Raw genomic sequence first — 20,172 nt, forward strand, 5'->3', positions numbered from 1 at the left:
AGAATCCCATGGACAGAGGTGCCTGGCAGGCTACAGTCTACAGGGTCACAAGGAGTCAAACATGACTGAAGTGACTGAGCATACACACATTCTTGGGATTCAGCATTAAAGAGGGTCTTGGTTCTTTGAAGGCCTCATTCTCAAATAATTAACACAACTTTGGAGGATGGTTTTTGAGGCAAAATCCAACACATGGCCACATTTATTGTAAGAATACAAGAATTTATAGCAGATACAAAGATTTGTCATTATTCAATTACTAAGTCATGTCTGACTCTTTGTGACCTCATGGACTTGCAGAAGACCAGGCTTCCCTGTCCTTCACTATCTCCCAGAGTTTGCTCAAATTCATGTCCATTGAGTCACTGATGCCATCCAACCATCTCATCCTCTGTCATCCCCTTCTCCTCCTGCCTTCAATCTTTCCCAGAATCGGGGGCTTTTCCAATGAGTCAGCTCTTTGAATTAGGTGGCCAAAGTACTGGAGCTTCAGCTTCAGCATCAGATGCAATGATACACACTAACTCAATGGACAATGGGTTTGAGCCAACTCTGGGAGACAGTGAAGGACAGTGAAGCCTGGTGTGCTGCAGTCTATGGGGTCGCAAAGAGTTGGACATGACTTAGTGACTGAACAACAAAATGCGTATCATAGATACATGAAAGTTGCAACTCTGACTTCTCTTTAAGCCAGTTCATTTTAATTTTCTATGAAACAGAAGAAACTTTGAATCATGGACAACCGTACTCTCTATGCAATGCTACTGATCATAAGGAGGAGTCACAAGCAACTGGACACAGCAGGATCAGGGCAAATCCATCACCAACACTAGTCAATCGACCCAAAATGTACACTGACAAAAAGTCAATGCTCTCCCACTGGGGTTGAACATTATCCCCTCCCCAAACACTCTTTAATTGCTTAAATGCTTGATTTCTGAAATTCAAGGCTTTTCTTGAAGTATGAATCATGTACCAAAGTGAGAGTTCCAGATTTGGGGAACTGAGACATTAGTGAGGACAGGAAGCATGAGGTCAGAAGATGACAGAAAGGACTGAATTCACTGCACAGAGAATTCTCCAGGAAATACCATCTGTACATCTGAAGCTTAGATTTGGTTTGTATAACCAAGATGTCCACTAAGAACCAATGATTTAGCCAGGACAGAGGTTCTTCAGTGATTGACAGTCCTATTTAAAAGTTAACAAAATGACTGCTAGAACCTTTGCATTCTGGAAGAAAGGTAGGGTATGGAATTGGAAGCATACAGAATGCAGTACAGTCATAGATCCAAGCCCTCTCCTCACTCACCACAATCATTTGAGCCACGTAACTTTCAGGTCCGGTATATTCAGTTGGGTCTTTCACCTTCACCAGGACTAGGAAGTACAAATAATGCCACATATTGTGTTCTGACTTGATGTGTTCCTCAAAAGAAACCGTTTTATTATCAAACTTGTCCCTCTCGAGTCCTGCAAAAAAACCAGAAGAGACAATGTGTGTAATGTGTCATTTAATCAGCACTCACTTTGGGCATAAAAACATAATCATTATTGGGAAGAAACATTTTCTGAAAGAGCGTGACGATTTTAAATGTTATGATTAAAAACGTGGTACACAAGACCTCCAGAAAAAATGCCAGAGTTTTTCATTTCTTCCCAACTAACATTATCCCCTGTGGATCCCGGGAAAAGTGAAGTCCTATTATAGATGCAAAATTTGCAGACAATTTAAAACATAACCAAATAAAAATTGTCAAATTATAATAAATTGGACCTCAAGTCTAAGAAAAAGAAGTCAAAATGACTGTGCAAGAAAAAGCACGCTTGCTAATAATCAGGGCAGAAAAAAAAAATGCCATTTTATCCAGGAACTTGGGTAAAAAGAGAAAAAAAAGCAGTTAACAGTCATCTCTCTTCAAAACCACTTGTAATCAGTGAAGGCAAAAGAATGTCCACAGAGATCTGTGTTCTGAATGCAATAAGGATTCACAGGCTTGTCCCACCCTTAGACTACCGTGTTCCAGGCATTTTGGGGAGGGGAAGGTCTGATCAATTTCCAGGGAATATTTTTTTAGCTTCTGGAAGGACACTGAGGAGAGGATCTGGGTAGTAAGATGCTTTTCTCTCAAAGGTTGAAGGGTAGATGAAAGGAAATGAATGGAGATGAAGAAAAACGTCTATGGAAAAATGAATTAAGCTGCCAAGTAAAATGGGATGTTGGGATTCAGTCTGGTTTTGCAGTTCGGATACTGGAGAAGAAATCTGGAAACTGAATTCCAAAACTGGCTACTTTCTTCCTAAACATTTTTTTTTTTTTTAAGTCATCTGGCCCTTTAGGCATGAAGAAGACCCTTTAAACAATAAGATACAAAATACATAAATCACAAAAAGTCTGTCCCCAATGAAGGTGTGACCTTTTAAATTATATTATTGGATATTTTTATGGGAAATACCATAAAATTTAGCTGGCTGATGATCATCCCTCGTCTTACTTGACCTATCGTCAGCTTAGCATGCTTCAAATAAAAATCCAATCCTCTCCCCCAAACGAGCTCCACCCACGTCCTCTTTTCATTCCATGGCAACTCCAGTCTTTCAGTTTTCACGCCAAAAGTCTAGAGTCATCCTTGAATCCTCTGTCTCACATGTCACATCCAATTCATGTTGAAATTCATTTGGTACTTTTACAATTCGCCCCACCTTCACCTCCCTCTGCTGGGTCCACAAATCTGTTCTCTACTAGGCTCATGAATACCATTTTTTCTAGATTCCATATATATGCTTTAACTATACAATACTTGTTTTTCTCTTTCTGGCTTACTTCACTCTATAAGAGGCTCTAGGTTCATCCACCTCACTACAACTGACTCAAATTCATTCCTTTTTATGGCTGAATAATATTCCATTGTATATATGTACCACAACTTCTTTATCCTTTCATCTGTTGAGGGACATCTAGGTTGCTTCCATGTCTTGGCTACTGTAAATATTGCTGCAATGAACACTGGGGTACAAGTATCTTTTAGAATTGTGGTTTTCTCACGGTATATGCCCAGGAGTGGGATTTTTGGGTCATATGTTAGATTTGTTCCTAGTTTTTTAAGGAATCCCCATACTGTTTTCCATAATGGCTGTAATCAGTTTACATTCCCACTAACAGTTCAGGATGGTTCCCTTTTCTCCACATCCTCTCCAGCAATTATTGTTTGTAGATTTTCTGGTGATGGCCGTTCTGACTGGTATGAAGTGATACCTCATTGTAGTTTTGATTTGCCTTTCTCTAATAATTGAGAAGGTAGCTCTGACATATATACACTGTGTGTGTGTGTGTGTGTGTGTGTGTGTGTGTGTGTGTGTATGTGTGGGTTTGTGGCTCAGTCTTGTCTGAGTCTTTGTGATCCCATGGACTGTAGCTCACCATGGAATTCCTCAAGCAAGAATACTGGAGTGGGTTGCCATTCCTGACCCAGGGATTGAACCCAGGTCTTCTGAATTGTGGGCAGATTCTTTACCATCAGAGCCACCAGGGAAGCCCATATATACATGATCGTATATAAAATAGATAGTGGGAAATTACTAAATAACATAGAGAGCCCAACCTGGAGCCCTGTGATGACCTAGAGGGGTGGGGTGAAGGGAGAGGAGGGTTGAAAGGGATATATATAATTTATGACTGATTCACATGGTTGAATGGCAGAAACCAACATAAAATTGTAAAGCAATTTTCTACCAATTAAAATATTTTTTAAAAATTTAAAAAAGAAATTAGTTTGGCTGTATCTTCAACATATACCCAGAATCTGATCACCTCTCACCACCTCCAAGGCTACCACTCTGGTTTGAGCCATTATTGTCTCTCATCTGGTTTACCCAAATAACGCCCAGGCCTCCTTGCTTCCATATTTCCTCTCTAAGGCCTATTCTCAACACAGCAGCCAGAGTGACATTTTAAAAACCTGAGTAGGATGGTGTCTCTCCTCTGTTTTAAACCCTGCAGTGGTTCCTCTCCTCAGAAAAAAGGTCAACATTCTTACAATGGCCCATGAATAGGGTTGCCAGGGAAAATACAGGATCCCCAGTTAAGCTCAAAAATTGAAAAAACAATGAATAATGGTTGAGCTTAAATATACCCCATGCAATAGCACCTTGCTAAACCCTATGTGATGTGGCCCTGAAGCCTTTCTAATCTTATCTCCCACCTCCTCTCCCTGGCTAACTCTCATCCAGCCACCAAGGGCTTCTCCGCTCTTCCTGGCACCCAGATCCCTGCCTCAGGGCCTTTGAACTGACTGTTTCCTCTCTCTACAGCTCTCTTCTCTCTGATATCTCTTGGACTAACTCACTTACCTTCTAGTGTTAAACCTCACTTTCTCAATGTGGCTTAATTTTATTGCTTTATTTAGTCTGTCCCTCCCTTTCTAATGGGCTTCCCTGGTGGCTCAGAGGGTAAAGCGTCTGCCTACAATGCGGGAGACCAGGGTTCGATCCCTGGGTTGGGAAGATCCCCTGGAGAAGGCAATGGCAACCCACTTTAATACTCTTGCCTGGAAAACCCCATGGACTGAGAAGCCTGGTAGGCTACAGTCCATGAGGTTGCAAAGAGTTGGACATGACTGAACAACTTCACTTTCACTTTCTACTGATACTTTTGATCACTCTTTCCTTTGTCTTACAGTGTTTTTCATCTCCAAACAGACTGAAAATAGCCATATCAAAGGTGTTTAATTAAACTGGACCACAAGTCTCAGGTATATAGGTAAAAATTGTTGTGCAAGAAAAATCCAGCGGATTCATTTCGATGTTTGGCAAAACTAATACAATATTGTAAAGTTTAAAAAAGGAAAAAAAAGGAATCCAAACTGAAAAAAAAAAAAAAGAAAAATCCAGGCTGCTAATTAGCACAAAAGAAAGGCATAACGTTTTATCTGGGAACTTAGATATGAGCTAATTATGTTGATTATTTACTGCATATCCATGGGCAGATATATGTGTCTCTTTTCTTCAATAATGGTCCCTGTAGTTTAGAACATTGCCTGGCATGTAGTCAGCACTGAATAAAATGTTAATTGAGTGAATTAGGAGTATATCACTAAGAACAAAACAGAATTGAAGAGATGCAGGAAAGAGTAGAATATAAGTAGAAAGCAATGAAGCAGTAGAAGTTGTAAACTGGCAGAAATCAGGGGGTGGATCTGCAAGTAGAGAGAGGGAATTAGAATCGCCCTAGAAAAGAGAGAAAGGGGGAAGCCGAGAAAAAAGTTGGGTAATAGCGTATGGTGGGGCTGCAGATCTTGCTAAATTCAAGCATCTGGCTCTCCATGATGGCTCTTTTGCTTACCGTATTTGTTATCTTAAATTGTTCATGTATTCTTTCAATAAATACTTATCAATACAATATTGTAAAGTTTAAAAATAAAATAAAATTAAGAAACAACAACAACAACAAAAAAAAAGAATAAAAAAGGAATATGTCACTAGGATTCATATAATCCTAGGATGTTCCACTAGGATGCATATAATTAAAAACAGATAACAGCAGTATTGATGACATGGATAAATTGGAACCCTCCTACACTTCAAAAATAGTTTAGCAGTTTCTCAAAAGTTGAACACAGAGTTACCATGTTACCAACAATTCCACTCAGGTACATTCATAACAGAAAAAAATGTATGTCCACATAAAAGCATATACATGAGTATCTGTAGCAGCATTATTCATAATGGCTAAAAAGTAGAAACCCAAATGTTCATCAACTGATAAAAAGATAAACAAAGTATGGTATATCCGTACAATGCATATTTTTCTGCAATAAGAAAGTACTGATGCATGCTAATATGAACCTTGAAAACATACTAAGTGAAAGAAGCAAGTCACAGATGACCACATATGATACGATTCCATTTATATGAAATGCTTAGGACAGGCAAATCTATAGCGACAGAAAGTAGATCAGTGGTGGCCTAGGGCTCAGGAGGATGGTCAGTTTGATGGGAAGGAAGTGAACAGTGATGGCCAAAGGGTAGGAGGTTTCTTTAGAGGGCAATGAAGATGTTCTAAAATTATGGTGACACATGTACACCCATGGCTGTACATGTCAATGTATGGCAAAAACTACCACAATATTGTAAAGAAATAAATTAATTAAAAAAATAAAATTATGATGCTAGATACACAACTCTGAACATACTAAACCCACTGAAAATGTATACTTTAAATGAGTCTATCATAAGGTATATAAATTATATCTCAACAGAGCCATTACAGAAAAATGGAGAAAATTTTTAAGTAGCTTTTTCCTAGAATCCAATTCAAACAATTACCTACCTATGTACCTATTGCAAGGTACATAGAACTATAAAGATAAAAAGATAATGTCTACCATCAATCAATCCATAATAGGGTAAAGGAAACAGACAAATTGTATTATATTCTAAGTGGTATAAACTATCAAGGAAACATAAAGGAAGGCAAAACGAGTTTTGACCAGATACATTTTGAAAGGTTTCAACGAGGCATAATAAACGTCTGACCTATGAAACATGACCAGGGCAAGTAGAGAAGAGATGACCAGTAAGAAAGGGTACTTAATTTTTACTGAGCACCTATTTATGCTGAGAACTATAAAGATGTTTAAATATGCTATAATAACAACAATAATCAATCTGACCTTTCAGCATGTGAAAAAAGAGATTCAGAGGGATTTCATTGATTGCTCACGTTAATACCTCTACTTAGTGAAAAAGTCAGCCAATATTTAAATAAAAATATTCCTGACTCCAAATCTATGTTCTTTTGCCTCTGGGCAGAGGAAACAGCACAGCAAAACTAGAGATGAAAGCAATGCCCTGTTGGGGAACTGTCAATTCTTCTGGTATGGTCAGGAGGGAACACTCGGAAACGAACATGAAATAGTACGCTTGGCACAAACCCTGAAAAGTTTTACACACAAAGCTAAGGAGTCTGCAGTTTATTCTGAAGGCTTCTGAGTGGAGCCTAGCATACTGGGTGCTGTTCTTTAAGTAATTTCTGGTGGCAGGATTTAGAGGAAGACTGTGAGAGAAGAGGAGAGGGTGGGAGTCCAGGGGGTCAGGGCACGGGAGGAGGCATGTAACGGAGGGAAATTGGTTGTCTTTCATCATCATTAGATCCTACTCTCTAAGCATTATAGTCCATTCGTGTGGTTTCAACCAGCATCACGCTGATGATTTCTCAATCTTTATTCCCAGTACTGACCTTTTTTCTCAACTTTAGATTTTATTTCCAGCTGCCTCTTGGATAACTTTATAGGCATGTCAAACTCAACTCATCAAAGATTTATGTTTCTAGCCCTTCGTCTCTTCTGTTAATGAAGTCCCTGTCCACCAAGGAACCTGACGCTGCCCTCAGACTCATGTACTAACTCTGCACACGTCCTGTGGTCACCCTGACTTCCTTACTATTCTCCAAACACACCAAATCCTTTGAAAACCCTATGCCTCTATCTAGTCTCTTTCCCACTTTATAGGAATTCCTTTTCCAAGAGCCAGCTCAACCACTGGCACCACTCTGACTCCCTTGGTTGATCCTTTCAGTGTCTTTCTGCAAAACTTGTCTGTTTCTACTGATTCCTTAGGCTCTACTACTTTATTGTCTGATTTATGCTTTGTATTACCGGCACCTGGCATAGCAATTGGAAAACAGTTGACATTCAACTAAAGTTGACAGAATAATTGAATATATGAATAAGAGATTGAAGAGGACTCACAAATGAAAACTGAGGAGGGCCTGATGTCCAATTAGATGTATAGATTTAGTAGGAATGAAGTATGACTCTGACTTTTCTGACTTGGATGAGTGAGTTTAAGGTAATATCAACAAATCAAGAGGAAAAAAATAGAAGGAAGAGCTTTTAAAGGGAGGATATGTTTGATATGGGATGGGTGCCACTTAAGATGCCTATAGAAAAATTAATGTTGGGATGCTAGGTAGGAAGCTGGGAACTCCAAAAAAGCATTCAAGATGTAACTCTACTAGTTCAAGGATCAATGACATAAAACAACAATGAAAGCCAGAGCACTGGATGAGATGACTAAAAAAGAAAAAAAAGGATGGGTAAGAAGAGTTCTGTGTGCCTAATACAAACTTTTCGGGAAAAAGGAGAAGACTACACTTATGCTGTGTTTCCCACCCAGTACGACCACGATAAGGGCACATATCCACTCAGTAGCCAGGCATTCCTATTCCTCTTCTCTGCTCTATTTTTCTCCTAGACCTTGTCATAATTTGACAGTCTATGTATGTTAGAAAATAAGCTCCATGATGACAGTGCTTTTTGTCTGGTTTTGTTCACTGCAAGATCCTACTACACTGTGGATATAAGTATTGAACAAATAGGTGAATGAATGACTCTCATGCATAAGTATAGAGAATAAGAGAATAAAACAATGCCTAACATATAAGAGAATAAAATCACGCATAAGGTACAGAGAAGGAATTAACACACCAAGAGAAGAACACAGATGCTTTCCTCACAAAATAACCTTTATTTCCTATTAAAGCATCTAGACAGACCTTTAATTCCAGGAATCTGACTCTCCTTATGATAGGAATTCTGACCTTCCTCCTTTTTGTTATTATGTTGCTCTTCAGCCTCTAGTAATTCAAAATTAAGTTAACGTGGACAACAGAGCCAAACTGTTTCCATGCTTGCTGCTTCAGCTCTGTCACGTGTTCATCACCACCCTGTCATGACTGCCTTCTGGATCCCTAGCAATTGTTTTCTGAATCATAACTGATACACCTGGTCATGTCTTCAAGGCTTAGAAGTCCCATCTGCTCTCACTGCCTGTCACAGTACCTACCTCTTCTGCAAACGCTACTATGAGTATCCTTGGAATATTCCTAGAGCCAATTCCTACTGTGGAAAATCCCTTTTCTGTTATTTGATACCATATTCCCCTCTGGATCACAATTTAATACCAGACTGTTCCAAGAACCATTTCTAGATTAAACACAACTATTTTATAGCCTGCTAATACAATCCCCAAATATCCCATATGTTTAAATCACTCTTGAAGATATATTATTATAATATATATGGTATATATTTGGGCTTCCCTGATAGCTCAGTTGGTAAAGAATCTGCCTGCAATGCAGGAGACCTCAGTTTGATTCCTGGGTTGGGAAGATCCCCTGGAGAAGGGAACGGCTGCCCACCCCAGTCTTCTGGCCTGGAGAATGCCATGGACTGTATAGTTCATGGGGTCGAAAAGAGTCAGACATGACTGAGCCACTCTCACTTTCAGTGGTATATATTAGATCTTATATGTAATAAGTGATTCCAGGAATGAATACATATCTAGATATACATGATCATAACACTTTATACATATTTCTGCCTTTTGAGGGCAGAGGATAAAGAACCCTTAAGCTACTGAGGTCACAGGGATTAGCAGCTATAAGAACTTGGAAACACTTTTCAATATTTAAGTTTCTAGTTTAAATGTTCACACTAAATTTGTTCTACTTTACAAAATAGTTGTTCCGATATAAAAAAATACTATTTAAATTTGCTGTCTGGTTAACTTACCTAAATGGCCTCTCAAATATTTGAATAAATATGAAGTTTCTGAAAAATACATTACATTGATCTAATACTTCTTGATGTGTGTGTGTGTTAGTTGCTCAGTTGTGTTCGACTCTTTGTGACCCCATGGACTGTAGCCTGCCAGGCTCCTCTGTCCATGGAATTCTCTAGAGAAGAATACTGGAGTGGGTTGCCAGTTCCTTCCTCCAGGGGAACTTCCCAACCCAAGGATTGAACCTGCGTCTCCCACACTGCAGGCGGATTCTTTACCATTTGAGCCAGGGAAGCCAATACTTCTTGATATCTCACACTATATATCCCTGTGGATATGTGTATGCCACAGAAACTATACCCTACATGTAACAAAATTTGGAATAACTTGGAATCAGTGAAATTAAGGTTTTTGTCTACCGTATATAATAACTTAGGACCTACTTGCTTTATTTTCCTTTATAAGCAAAAAGCCACATAAGTATAGAGACAATGTTAATTTGGAGGTGACTAATTGGATAGTCATTCATCAAGCAAATATTTATGAATAATTCCCAATACATACTGAGTTGGCCAAAGAGTTCGTTGGGAGTTTTCCATTACATCTTACAGAAAAACTTGAATGAACTTTTTGGCCAACCCAATAACTGGAATCATAAAAATGGATAAGATGTAGATGTTGATCTCCTAAAGAAGAGAAGTTATCATGTATTGAAAGCTTACTTTCAGCTAAGCACTGACTTAGGGATTTTTATGTACAAGATTTCATTTATAGCCACCACAACCCCCAAACATGGCAGCATATTCTTCACTTTCAAGGTGAAAGAAGACTTGGCTAAGATCACAAAGCCAGGATGGGGAACCATTGTAGACCCACATATATCTGACTGTAAAGTTCATTTAGTTTCAATAATATGGCAATGCATAGTATCCAACAGAGGAGATAAGACTATGGAAAACGTGTATAGTACCCTAGAGCTAATCGTGATTGAAAAATTTAGGAGTGAATGTGTTTGCTTCTGATTAGTAAGACCAGAGAAAGCTGAACTCATGCAATAACGATTTTACATCTGGGTCTCAGAGAGAGGGTGGTTGTTCAATAGCCTAGGAGTTTGGGCATTCTAAACAGAAACACCATAACTGAGAACACAGGGAAAGAAAGAGTTAAAGATGAGTAATCAGTTGAACCAGACCTAGAGCTATAAATGGGAGGACAGTGGAAGGAAAGACAGGCAAAAAAAGAAGAGGCCCAATTGTGGGGCATCCTACATGCCAGGAAAATCAGAGTTTTTGAGTTATAGTCTGTACAATGCTATTGATGGTCTTTTGAATAAGGAAATGATGAGCTCAATGTGGAAAATTTTGTCTGGCAGCACTGAATAGGTCATTTGGGGGTATGAGCCAGGGTAAGCCTGAAAAACCAAGGTGTGGCTGTGGGAATATGTGGAAGGAAGTGAGTGAGATTGTGAAAACAGATTCATTAGCACGTGGTAAGTAGTGCATCTGAAAGAGGAAAAAGGAGATGCTTAGAATGATGGAGAAGTTGCCAGCCCAGTAGGCTGTCATTAATTGCAATATGGAAGTCAGGATAAGCGGCTGGGTTAGAGGAAGGAGATGGAGAGGCGTGATGTACTGGTTCACAGACATGGTAAAATTGGCTGCCAGGAAGTCATACCTTTTAAAATGTCAATCAACCATGGAAAACAAAGGATAAAAGTTTGGAGAGAGGCTGGAGCCTTGGCTACATATTTGGCAATAAACTGCATAGAGCAGTGTTAAAGAGGTCAGCACAGGGAAGACACAAGGAGTCAATGATAAAATCATGGGCTGGGAGAAAGTCTGAGACCTTGTGATGGACCCAGAGAATGTGCAACCTGAGCTAGAAGAAAAGGTCAGCAGGAAATTCATGATGAGGTTTGAGACAAACACTTCAATTTGGGGAAGAAGCTTAATGTGATATTTTAAGGAATTTATAGGTTACAAGCTTTTTGATCACTTTGAAAAGCCAGAGAGGACTTTGATATTGAAGGAAAAGCTCAGAGGAGCAGGAATGGGGGTGAAGTGATGCACTTATTTTGCTGTTCATGCTTGTTCTTGTTAGAATAGGGGAGACAGGATCATGCCTTAGAATGAGGTTCACATTCTACTGACAGGTTTTTCCCAAAGAGCCCATGTTTCGGAGGCAGGGTTCTGACACAACAGTCATTGTGATTGTGAAGAAAAAGGCTTTGAGGAAGCAGGGTGAATGCAAGACCACGAGACACAGGAAACTCTTCAAAGGCAGTTATCTTTCTTCCTCTGTGAGGCTCACCCTTCTGTTAATATATAATAACTCTCTTCTCAAATCCCCCAATTATTGTACGACACCTTCCTGACGCCATGTCAATCTTGCGTTCCTCCATCTAATCTAGACATATAAAGAGAAGACTCTTTTTTGTGTCATTTCCTTCCAGCAAGTCCCTCCCCAGCACTGTGCAATCTGGTCCCTGCCCTTATCCGCGTGGAAACTCCTAAGATTCCAAAACCTCCTAAACAAGAAATTCAAAGGCTGTGTTTCAGTTCATGTTACTGGCCTTCTCTGCTTGGGCACAGTTGACAATCTATTATATTCCCCCCAAGGCTACTTTCTCCTTTTACCTTCACGTGCCACCTGTGCCTGGTTGTGCTCACACCGTTCATACTGGATAGTTCTTGTGTGTACGTGATCCCCTTTCTCTTTCAGCTTTTCAATGCTGATGTTTTCCACTTGAATCCCATTGTCTCCTCTTCTTACTTAGAAGCCTTTCTCCACACTCCAGCTTTTTCTATCCCATTCAGGCTGAGGACTCCCCAATACTGTCTCCTTCTCTGAGGCTCAGGCATATATCTTCACCTCTGTGCTGGGTGTATCCCACTGGGGTGTTCAGTTGTTGTTCAGTCACTCAGTCACGTCCAACTTTTTGCGACCCCGTGGACTGCAGCATGCCAGGGTTCCTTGTCCTTCACCATCTCCAGGGGCCTGCTCAAACTCATGTCCCTTAAGTCAGTGACGTCATCCAACCATCTCATCCTCTGTCGTCCCCTTCTCCTCCTGCCTGCAATCTTTCCCAGCATCAGGGTCTTTTCCAATGAAAAGACCATCGGCTCTTCCCATCAGGTGGCCAAAGTATTAGAGCTTCAGCATCAGTCCTTCCAATGGATATTCAGGGTTGATTTCCTTTAGGATTGACTGGTTTAATCTCCTTGCAGTCCAAGGGACTCTCAAGAGCCTTCTCCAACACCACAGTTTGAAAGAATCAATTCTTCAGCGCTCAGCCTTCTTTATGGTCCAACTTAGTACACACCTCATTTTCAGTACTTTCAAAGCCAAATTCAGCCTATGCCTACCTAAAATTGTTTTTCTTCTTCCATTCTCAGACTCAACTTTTGGTACTACCATCTACCCAGGCACTCACATTTTTTCATATCCATTACAAACCACTGAGATTTAAGGATTCTGTGTGTGCTTATGCACGCTAAATCATGTTCTACTCTTTGTGACCCCATGGACTGTAGCCCACCAGGCTCCTCTGTCCATGGGATTTTCCAGGAAGAATACTGGAGTGGGTTGTCATTTCCTCCTCCAGGGCATATTCCGACCCAAGGACTGAACTTGCATCTCTTGCATCTCCTGCACTGGCAGGCAGAGTCTACCTCTCCAATATTTACTCTGTCCATTACCCTGAATACTGCCATCGGTACCTATCCTGAATCAAGGTTTCTTTACCTCTTATGGACAATGGCAATAAACTTCTACCTTGTTCCTCTGCCTCCAGTATTGTTTCCCAATGAACAACTTCCCATAGCTGCCCAGTGATTGAAAATAATAATTACACCCTGTATCTTCTACTTAAAATTCTATAATGATTCACCATCTTCACCACCTATAATAAAAGCATAAGGATAAAGTCCAAACTTTTTAATATAAGAGGTCACGCATAGCCTGGCCAGTCTCTTTTGTTGGCATACCCTGCTCTGAAACTTTCACTTTAGCAACACCAAACTATAAAATGAAGATTCTTTTCATCTGTTTATAGGAAATGAAGATTCTTTTCATCTGTTCTCCTCTCCACGCCTTTCCTTATGCTAGCCACTCTGCTTCTACCCACTTTCATATGGCTCTCTCCTTTCCATCTTTTACCATCAGCTCCATCACCATCTCTTCCAGGAAACTTTTCCTAACTTTCTCATCTGCCCTCTACTAAAGACCAATGAAATGTTAACAACCTTTAAACTTATCTATCATTTCCCTTAATGCATTAGACAGCAATGGTATTTTTTTTTTCTTTTCTGTATTTCACAATAGATTGTGGATACCCTGGAGACGGGCATGTTGAATTTGTGCTTGTTTCCTTGGAAGACAGCTCATTATTACAGGTTAACATCTGGCACACTTCCACCTGTTGGAGTGATGTTGGGAACGCTTGGATGAGCCATTCAGGGAAAAGAGACAGGTGACAGAAGGTGAACTGAGGAAGGAAAGGGATTATTGAGGGTGCAGTTTAAGTTACATAGAATAAAGGTTATCTACTATATAATGAATGTTGAAGCCCTTATACTTATTTTGTGACTTCAGCTCAATATGGAAAAATAGATGTTGAGTATCACCAGGAGTTGGTGGTTATTCAAGGAGGGGAAAGGGGGACTTCTCTGGCAGTCCAGTGGTTAAGACTGTGTTTCCACTGCAGGGGGCTTGGATCCAACCCTTGGTTGGGGAATAATATTCCGCATGTCACATGGTGCAGCAGGCCAAAAAAAAAAAAAAAGAAAAAAGAAAGAAAGAAAGCAAAACTACATCCATGTTATAGCTTCTATAAAAGAAAAGGAGGGGAAAGGATCCTAGGGTGACTAAGCCAGCTATAGAGACAACTAAAACCAGAAAGGGCTGAGGTCTATGAAGCAGAGGGTAGAGCCAAAGGACATAATGAGGATGAAAGCAAGGTTGGGTGGGTCTGAGAGAGGAAGAGGAAAAGCACAGGGTGTGAGAGATGGGGAGAGAGAGACAGAAACTGGGAGAAAGCACAACTCAGAATCGAAGACAAAGTGCTGCCAGGGAGTAAGAAGTTCAAGCTGCTGGAAAACTCATCTGTGGATTCATAATCTAACAGAATAAAATAAAAATCATTCTATTGTTTAATCAATATGTTATTGTGATAAAAAATCTGTTTGCCAGTTGGTGGAACCTTCTGGCATTTTGCAACACATGCTATAGTTAGAGAATCATACAAATGGCAGAAATAATGACAAGAGAGCTTTGGGGTGTGATTCTTCTATTTCTGGAAGCAGAGTATCCCGGTCCAATGCTCAGTTACATAATCTGAATTTTGTCCAGCTTTCATTTTGAAATAATTTTTCCCAAGGCATGACAAACAAAAAATCCTTCCATCCCCTCCTTTCTACTGGGCAGTTTCTTTCAATCTTATTTTAGTATCTTGAGAACACTTACCACAGATGAAGCAGGTGGTCTTTAGAATTTCTTCTTTTTTCTGTTTTTCACTTCTGAGATCAGCAAAAGTATCGATGATAACCCCAAAAATCAAGTTCAGAACGATAATGATGACAATGAAATAAAAAAGAAGGTCATAAACCACACGAGCAGCAAACAAGGGCTCCTGAAATAAAACATTTTAAAAACATTAAAAAAAAACCTTCTATCATGTATGTATACAAACTCACATTTTCAATGCATGTTGATTTAGCATATTGTCTAGCAGAAAGTATATATTCAATAACTGTTTGCTCAATGACTATAAATAGTATTCCAAGTTAGAAAAAAATAAGACCCACTTTTTATCTTCATTTACTTTATAAGTTTTGTGAGGAAAACTTTCCAGTCTGTCCCTAGACTCCTTCCATGCACTTTTACTCTTCTTCTCCAAAGGAGGGATTTATCATGTATTAAAAATCACTTTACATGTAATTATGCTACATGCATTTTGGTGCAGTAGGCTCCTATCCCAGGAGCTACCCAGAAGGTAAACAAATGCCATTTCCAAAGGTCAAAGAGACTGGAAATTTGAGTATAATCTAACGGTCTGTCCATTTCTGAAGGAGATTTTGCTCTTGGCCTTATAGGGTCAAGTACATTCAACTCAAGCATATTTCTACTTGATAAATGTTATTAAAATATACATTAGAGATCAGATAATCTAGGTGTTTAATAGATGAAGAAACATGAGATGGATGGACAACGTGATGTGGCTGGCCAGTTAGAGGATTGAACTTGTTCAAGCTCCCAGTGGGGGACTTGAGATGCTGCCACCAATGAGAAGTTTTTCAGCCTTGCCATTTTAATATATGAAATCCTGTTAGAATCCATTCAGATTGGATATTCCTTGTGGACAAATAATGGAGGTTGTCCCTATTCAGAGGCAAAGAGTAAATCTCCATGCTTGCAAAAACTGAGAGACAAGAGACAGCCTGGTTTCTGTTATTTATGTAACAATCAAACTCCTCCATAAAGTCAGAAGTCATGATTTTGTTGCTGTCATACAATATACAGTTCAAAGTTGGTAAGATGTCATGACCTACTAACATATATAGATTTTTAGGACATTTGCCATTTCTATGGAATTCTATTATACAATGGGTTGCTTTCAAGAGCTACCATTATATTTTTATAGCAAACAACATAAAATGGAGTACCCTATAAACAAAAACTGGGTTGTAAATGCTGTTAAGAAAGGCTAAAAAAAAGATCGTGTGCTCCGTGAAAAACTATTTTTCTCCAGCTTACATCTTTTGATGGTCTTCTCAGCACGTCGCCCACGCCTCCACCATTCCTGAGGCCCTGGTTCAGGACAGTCACAATGCACATTAGAAGAGTGTCACATGTCCTTTCAATCCCATCTTCATATTCCTCATCAGCTATAAAAACACAAAGTCAAACTGTACAGCAAACTCACGTCTTTAAACACTCTTTTTGACATCTAAAGATCTATTTCTTCATAACTGTGCCAGGACACACTTTCTTGAAGTCATATATTAATAATACACATTCTATATGGCATCCCAAGACTGATATAGACTGATAAAGCCACATGTGTAATATCCCCAAATCACTTTTTCTTCCATCTGTGGAAAATGACAGAATGAAAAGGATGAAATATAAGAAAGTTACTATTCATTGGGCATTGTCATGGTGTGGGGGGAGTTCCATAAAACCTTCTGAAAACAATCAACTCACCCAGGGGAAAGAATGTGTAAAAGAAAGCTAGGCGAGCCTAGCTTCAAACTCTACTCTGTTCCAGAACTGGGACTTGGGCAAGTTATTAACCTCAGTGTACTCATCTGTAAAATGGGGAAATCTGTTTAAGGATTAAACTCTTTGGAGGGTTGTTTAAGGATTTTATTTAAGGTATGTAAAAGACTTGGCACAGAGATTGGCATACCCATAGTAAGTGCTTGCAAGTTGAGGGCAGATATTATTTCATTTCTTTGGTAAGTGACTACACTTTCTGAATGACTAGCACAGTGCTACAATGCATTGATGTGAACAATTTGTTTCATGTGAATAATTTACTTTATGTGAATGTGTTTATGCGAACATGTGCATGCTAAGTCACTTCAGACATGTCTGACTCTTTGTGACTCTATGGAGACCATAGCCCGCCAGGCTCCTCTGTCCATGGGACTCTTCAGGTATGAATACGGGAGTGGGTTGCCAAGTCCTCCTCCAGATGTGAAAATATTTAGGGACAAATAGAGAGAGGAAAAAAATTACTATGTGACAGAAAAATTTCTAGTTTTATTTTTTTTAAGATAAAATTACTAAAATTGGTAGTAATCTCTCAGTCACTTAAAATAATAAAAAGTTCACACCAAGTTGGGAATTAGAATCAAGATGTCTTAAATTGAGAAGTGAGAAGAAATGTATTTTTCTTGTTAGATTAAAAAACCATAATGGTGCTGAATTTTGGAATTATGTAGCCAGTCTGCATGTTATGGTGTGAGTGTAAAAATCACCACTACCAAAGGGAAAAGAATCCTTCTAATTTTGTGTACATGATCCATTATAGTTTCTTTGGTACTTTGTTATGAAAGGCTGGCTTTCTTCTTGTAAGCTGACTTTAACATCACATGGATGGCGGATCTGGTATTTTCCCTTTACTCAGAGTTGTTTCTTTCTAAAACATACACCTCAGGGTATATGCCCAGTAGCAGGATTGCTGGGTCATATGATAGTTTTATTCCTAGTTTTTTAAGGAACCTCCATACTGTTCTCCATAGTGGAATACCAGTTCATTTGTTTTTTTAAATCAGTTACATAGTGAAATTCAAAATCAGAAAGATGAGGGGAAAAATACATTGTAAAATATTCTGAAGTGGAACTGATGGAAAAATATGACTCCCTTGAAAATCAAATGTTTTCATACCCCACTGCTCACCATTTATTCTAATTCTGACCTATCTAGTGGTTAAGAAAAATCCATAACATACAGAATCCTGGATTTATTAATAGTGTTGATTAGGAACAATAAATAAATTTGCTTTGAACAGCAAAAAAATAAATAAAAATAAAAAAAGCAGAACATACACCTTGAGAGAAGGGTGGAAGTCAGAGGTGGGCAAGCACTAAATGCGGCATTGAAGATACTGGCAGAGCCTGCGCTGGACCGTGAACCTCAGAGGTGAGCATCAAGGCATATTCTGACTTAGAAAGTAGAAGAAATGAAACTGCTTTTGGAGACAGAATAGATGTGGAGGAGGGGAAGCTTGTGGTGACAGTCGTCAGAGCAGCAGAAGAGACAAGCAAGGCAGAGAAGACAGAGAGAAAGCTCAGTGTGCAAAGTGCTTGGCTAGGTCCCAGTGCCTGGTGGTGGTGATGGCAAGAGGCATGTGAAGAAAACAGTTAGAAACATGTAAAAGAGGTAAAGGAAATTTTGAAGAGAAATATGGTTTTCCAGCAGTGCCATCTTGTGTAGTATGTCTTATGCTACTTTGCCACGGTTAGACTTTCAAATAATTTTCTATCTAGTGGCATTTATTTATCTAATCAGCAACTGCCTGATCATACGACACCAGTGTTTACTAAAGACTTATTACATGTAGGTTAATCAGTTCACAGAAGCTACAGGAAAGTGCGCCCATTTCTCCCCAATAATTGAGAAGTGAGGTTGTTTGTTCTTTGGGAGGTGAGCCAGTACAATCCACATGCAACTCACGTGATTAGCCATTGTGAAGTAAAATAGACTGGCCGCCAACACATGAGGAGAACTGGCTTCCTGTGTGACATGCAAACAAAGGCAGAGTGCCCAGGTCAGGGTCAATGCCAGCAAAAGCCCAGTCCACTCACTTCATAACTAGTGCATAAGCATGCTGATTTCACATAGCAGGCTCTGTGAGTGTGGATAATAAGTTTCTACCTTTATGAGATGGATCTATTCACGATTTGTTGAGCCAAGCTCCCAGGCATTCAGGCTGAGAGCCAGGCCCTGAGTCATGGTGAACTCACCTAAGTAAATGCCACCTGGTGGAGACTTACCTACATAACCAGCTGGCTTTCCCCATGCCAAGCCTGCCTCATTTCACTTCATCAAGAGCCCCTGGGCTAGGCACTGGAAATATAGGTGAGAAGATGAAAGTGTTGCAACCCCCAGGAAACTCATGGTCCTCTAGGAAACACAGGTCAGCATACAAACAAAGGCAAGGCCTGGGTACCAAGGAAGCAGGATAGATATGCATCTCATGGGCGGGGGTGTCAGGGACAGCATCCTAGAGAAGGTGGCACCTGGGTTGACTACTGAAAGAGGGGCATCCTTCGTCAATAAGATGAATGAAGACATACCAGGCACATAAAATGGGATGAGCAAAGGCAAACAGGCATGAAAGTATCTGGAGTGTTTGCGGAATGACACATGGATTGGGATGGCTGGGCTTTGGGACTGCCCTAGTGGTTCAGTGGTTAAGACTCCGTACGGTCAATGGAAGGGATGTGGTTTCCATTCCTGATTGCAGAGCTAAGATTAACATGCTGCTGGTGCAGCCCACCCCCCAAAAAACATAGTAGACCAGGAATGGCTGGGCCTTTGGGGTACACAGATGAATATGGGAGCTGTAAGAAGAGAAGCAGGTAGGGGCCAGATTACTGCAAGAATCATACACCCAGGTGAAGAGTTTAAACTTTATCCAGAAAGCTATGAGGAGGCACTGGAGAATTTCATACAGAAGGAAGGTGATTTACCATCTAGTTGGCAAAATAGTATGAGATAAAATATGGACTTAAATAACCAGACAAATTAACACATGATAAAAGCCACACGAGTGGCACAAAGAGATCAAAACAGAGAGAGAACTTTTAATAATAAGGATAATGAGAGGGGAGCCCTTTTAATTAATGCAGATACTGAGTTTGCCGTGACTATTCAATAGAGTAAGACAGCAGGAGATTGGCATTTCACAAGGCATGGACAGAGAGCCCCAGAGTTAAAAAAAAAATTTGCTTAAAAATGAATAGCAGTATGTAGAGGAGTGTAAGATATGGCTGAAGATAAACTGGGAGCTCTCTGAAAGCTCTAAGGAGTTTGGATTTTAGCTGGCAGGCAATGGAGGATTGTGGCAATCTTAAGTTGGGGTAGGGGAGAAACTATTCAAA

The 20,172-nt window shown here is 39.8% G+C and overlaps 1 protein-coding gene across 1 annotated transcript in view; it reads right to left on the reverse strand.

Moving 5' to 3' along the window:
* Positions 1-20,172, reverse strand: part of ITPR2 (inositol 1,4,5-trisphosphate receptor, type 2) — a 586,895-nt gene that overhangs the window by 64,245 nt on the left and 502,478 nt on the right. Inside the window, exons 54-56 of the mRNA XM_010856005.1 lie at positions 16,315-16,445; positions 15,025-15,190; positions 1,313-1,473 (exon numbers count right to left, since the gene is read on the reverse strand). Coding sequence (XP_010854307.1) covers positions 1,313-1,473; positions 15,025-15,190; positions 16,315-16,445 — 458 coding nt within the window. The remainder of the gene's footprint in view (positions 1-1,312; positions 1,474-15,024; positions 15,191-16,314; positions 16,446-20,172) is intronic.

This window comes from Bison bison, unplaced genomic scaffold (genome assembly GCF_000754665.1).
Source record: "Bison bison bison isolate TAMUID 2011002044 unplaced genomic scaffold, Bison_UMD1.0 scf7180017864370, whole genome shotgun sequence".
Classification (NCBI taxonomy): domain Eukaryota; kingdom Metazoa; phylum Chordata; class Mammalia; order Artiodactyla; family Bovidae; genus Bison; species Bison bison.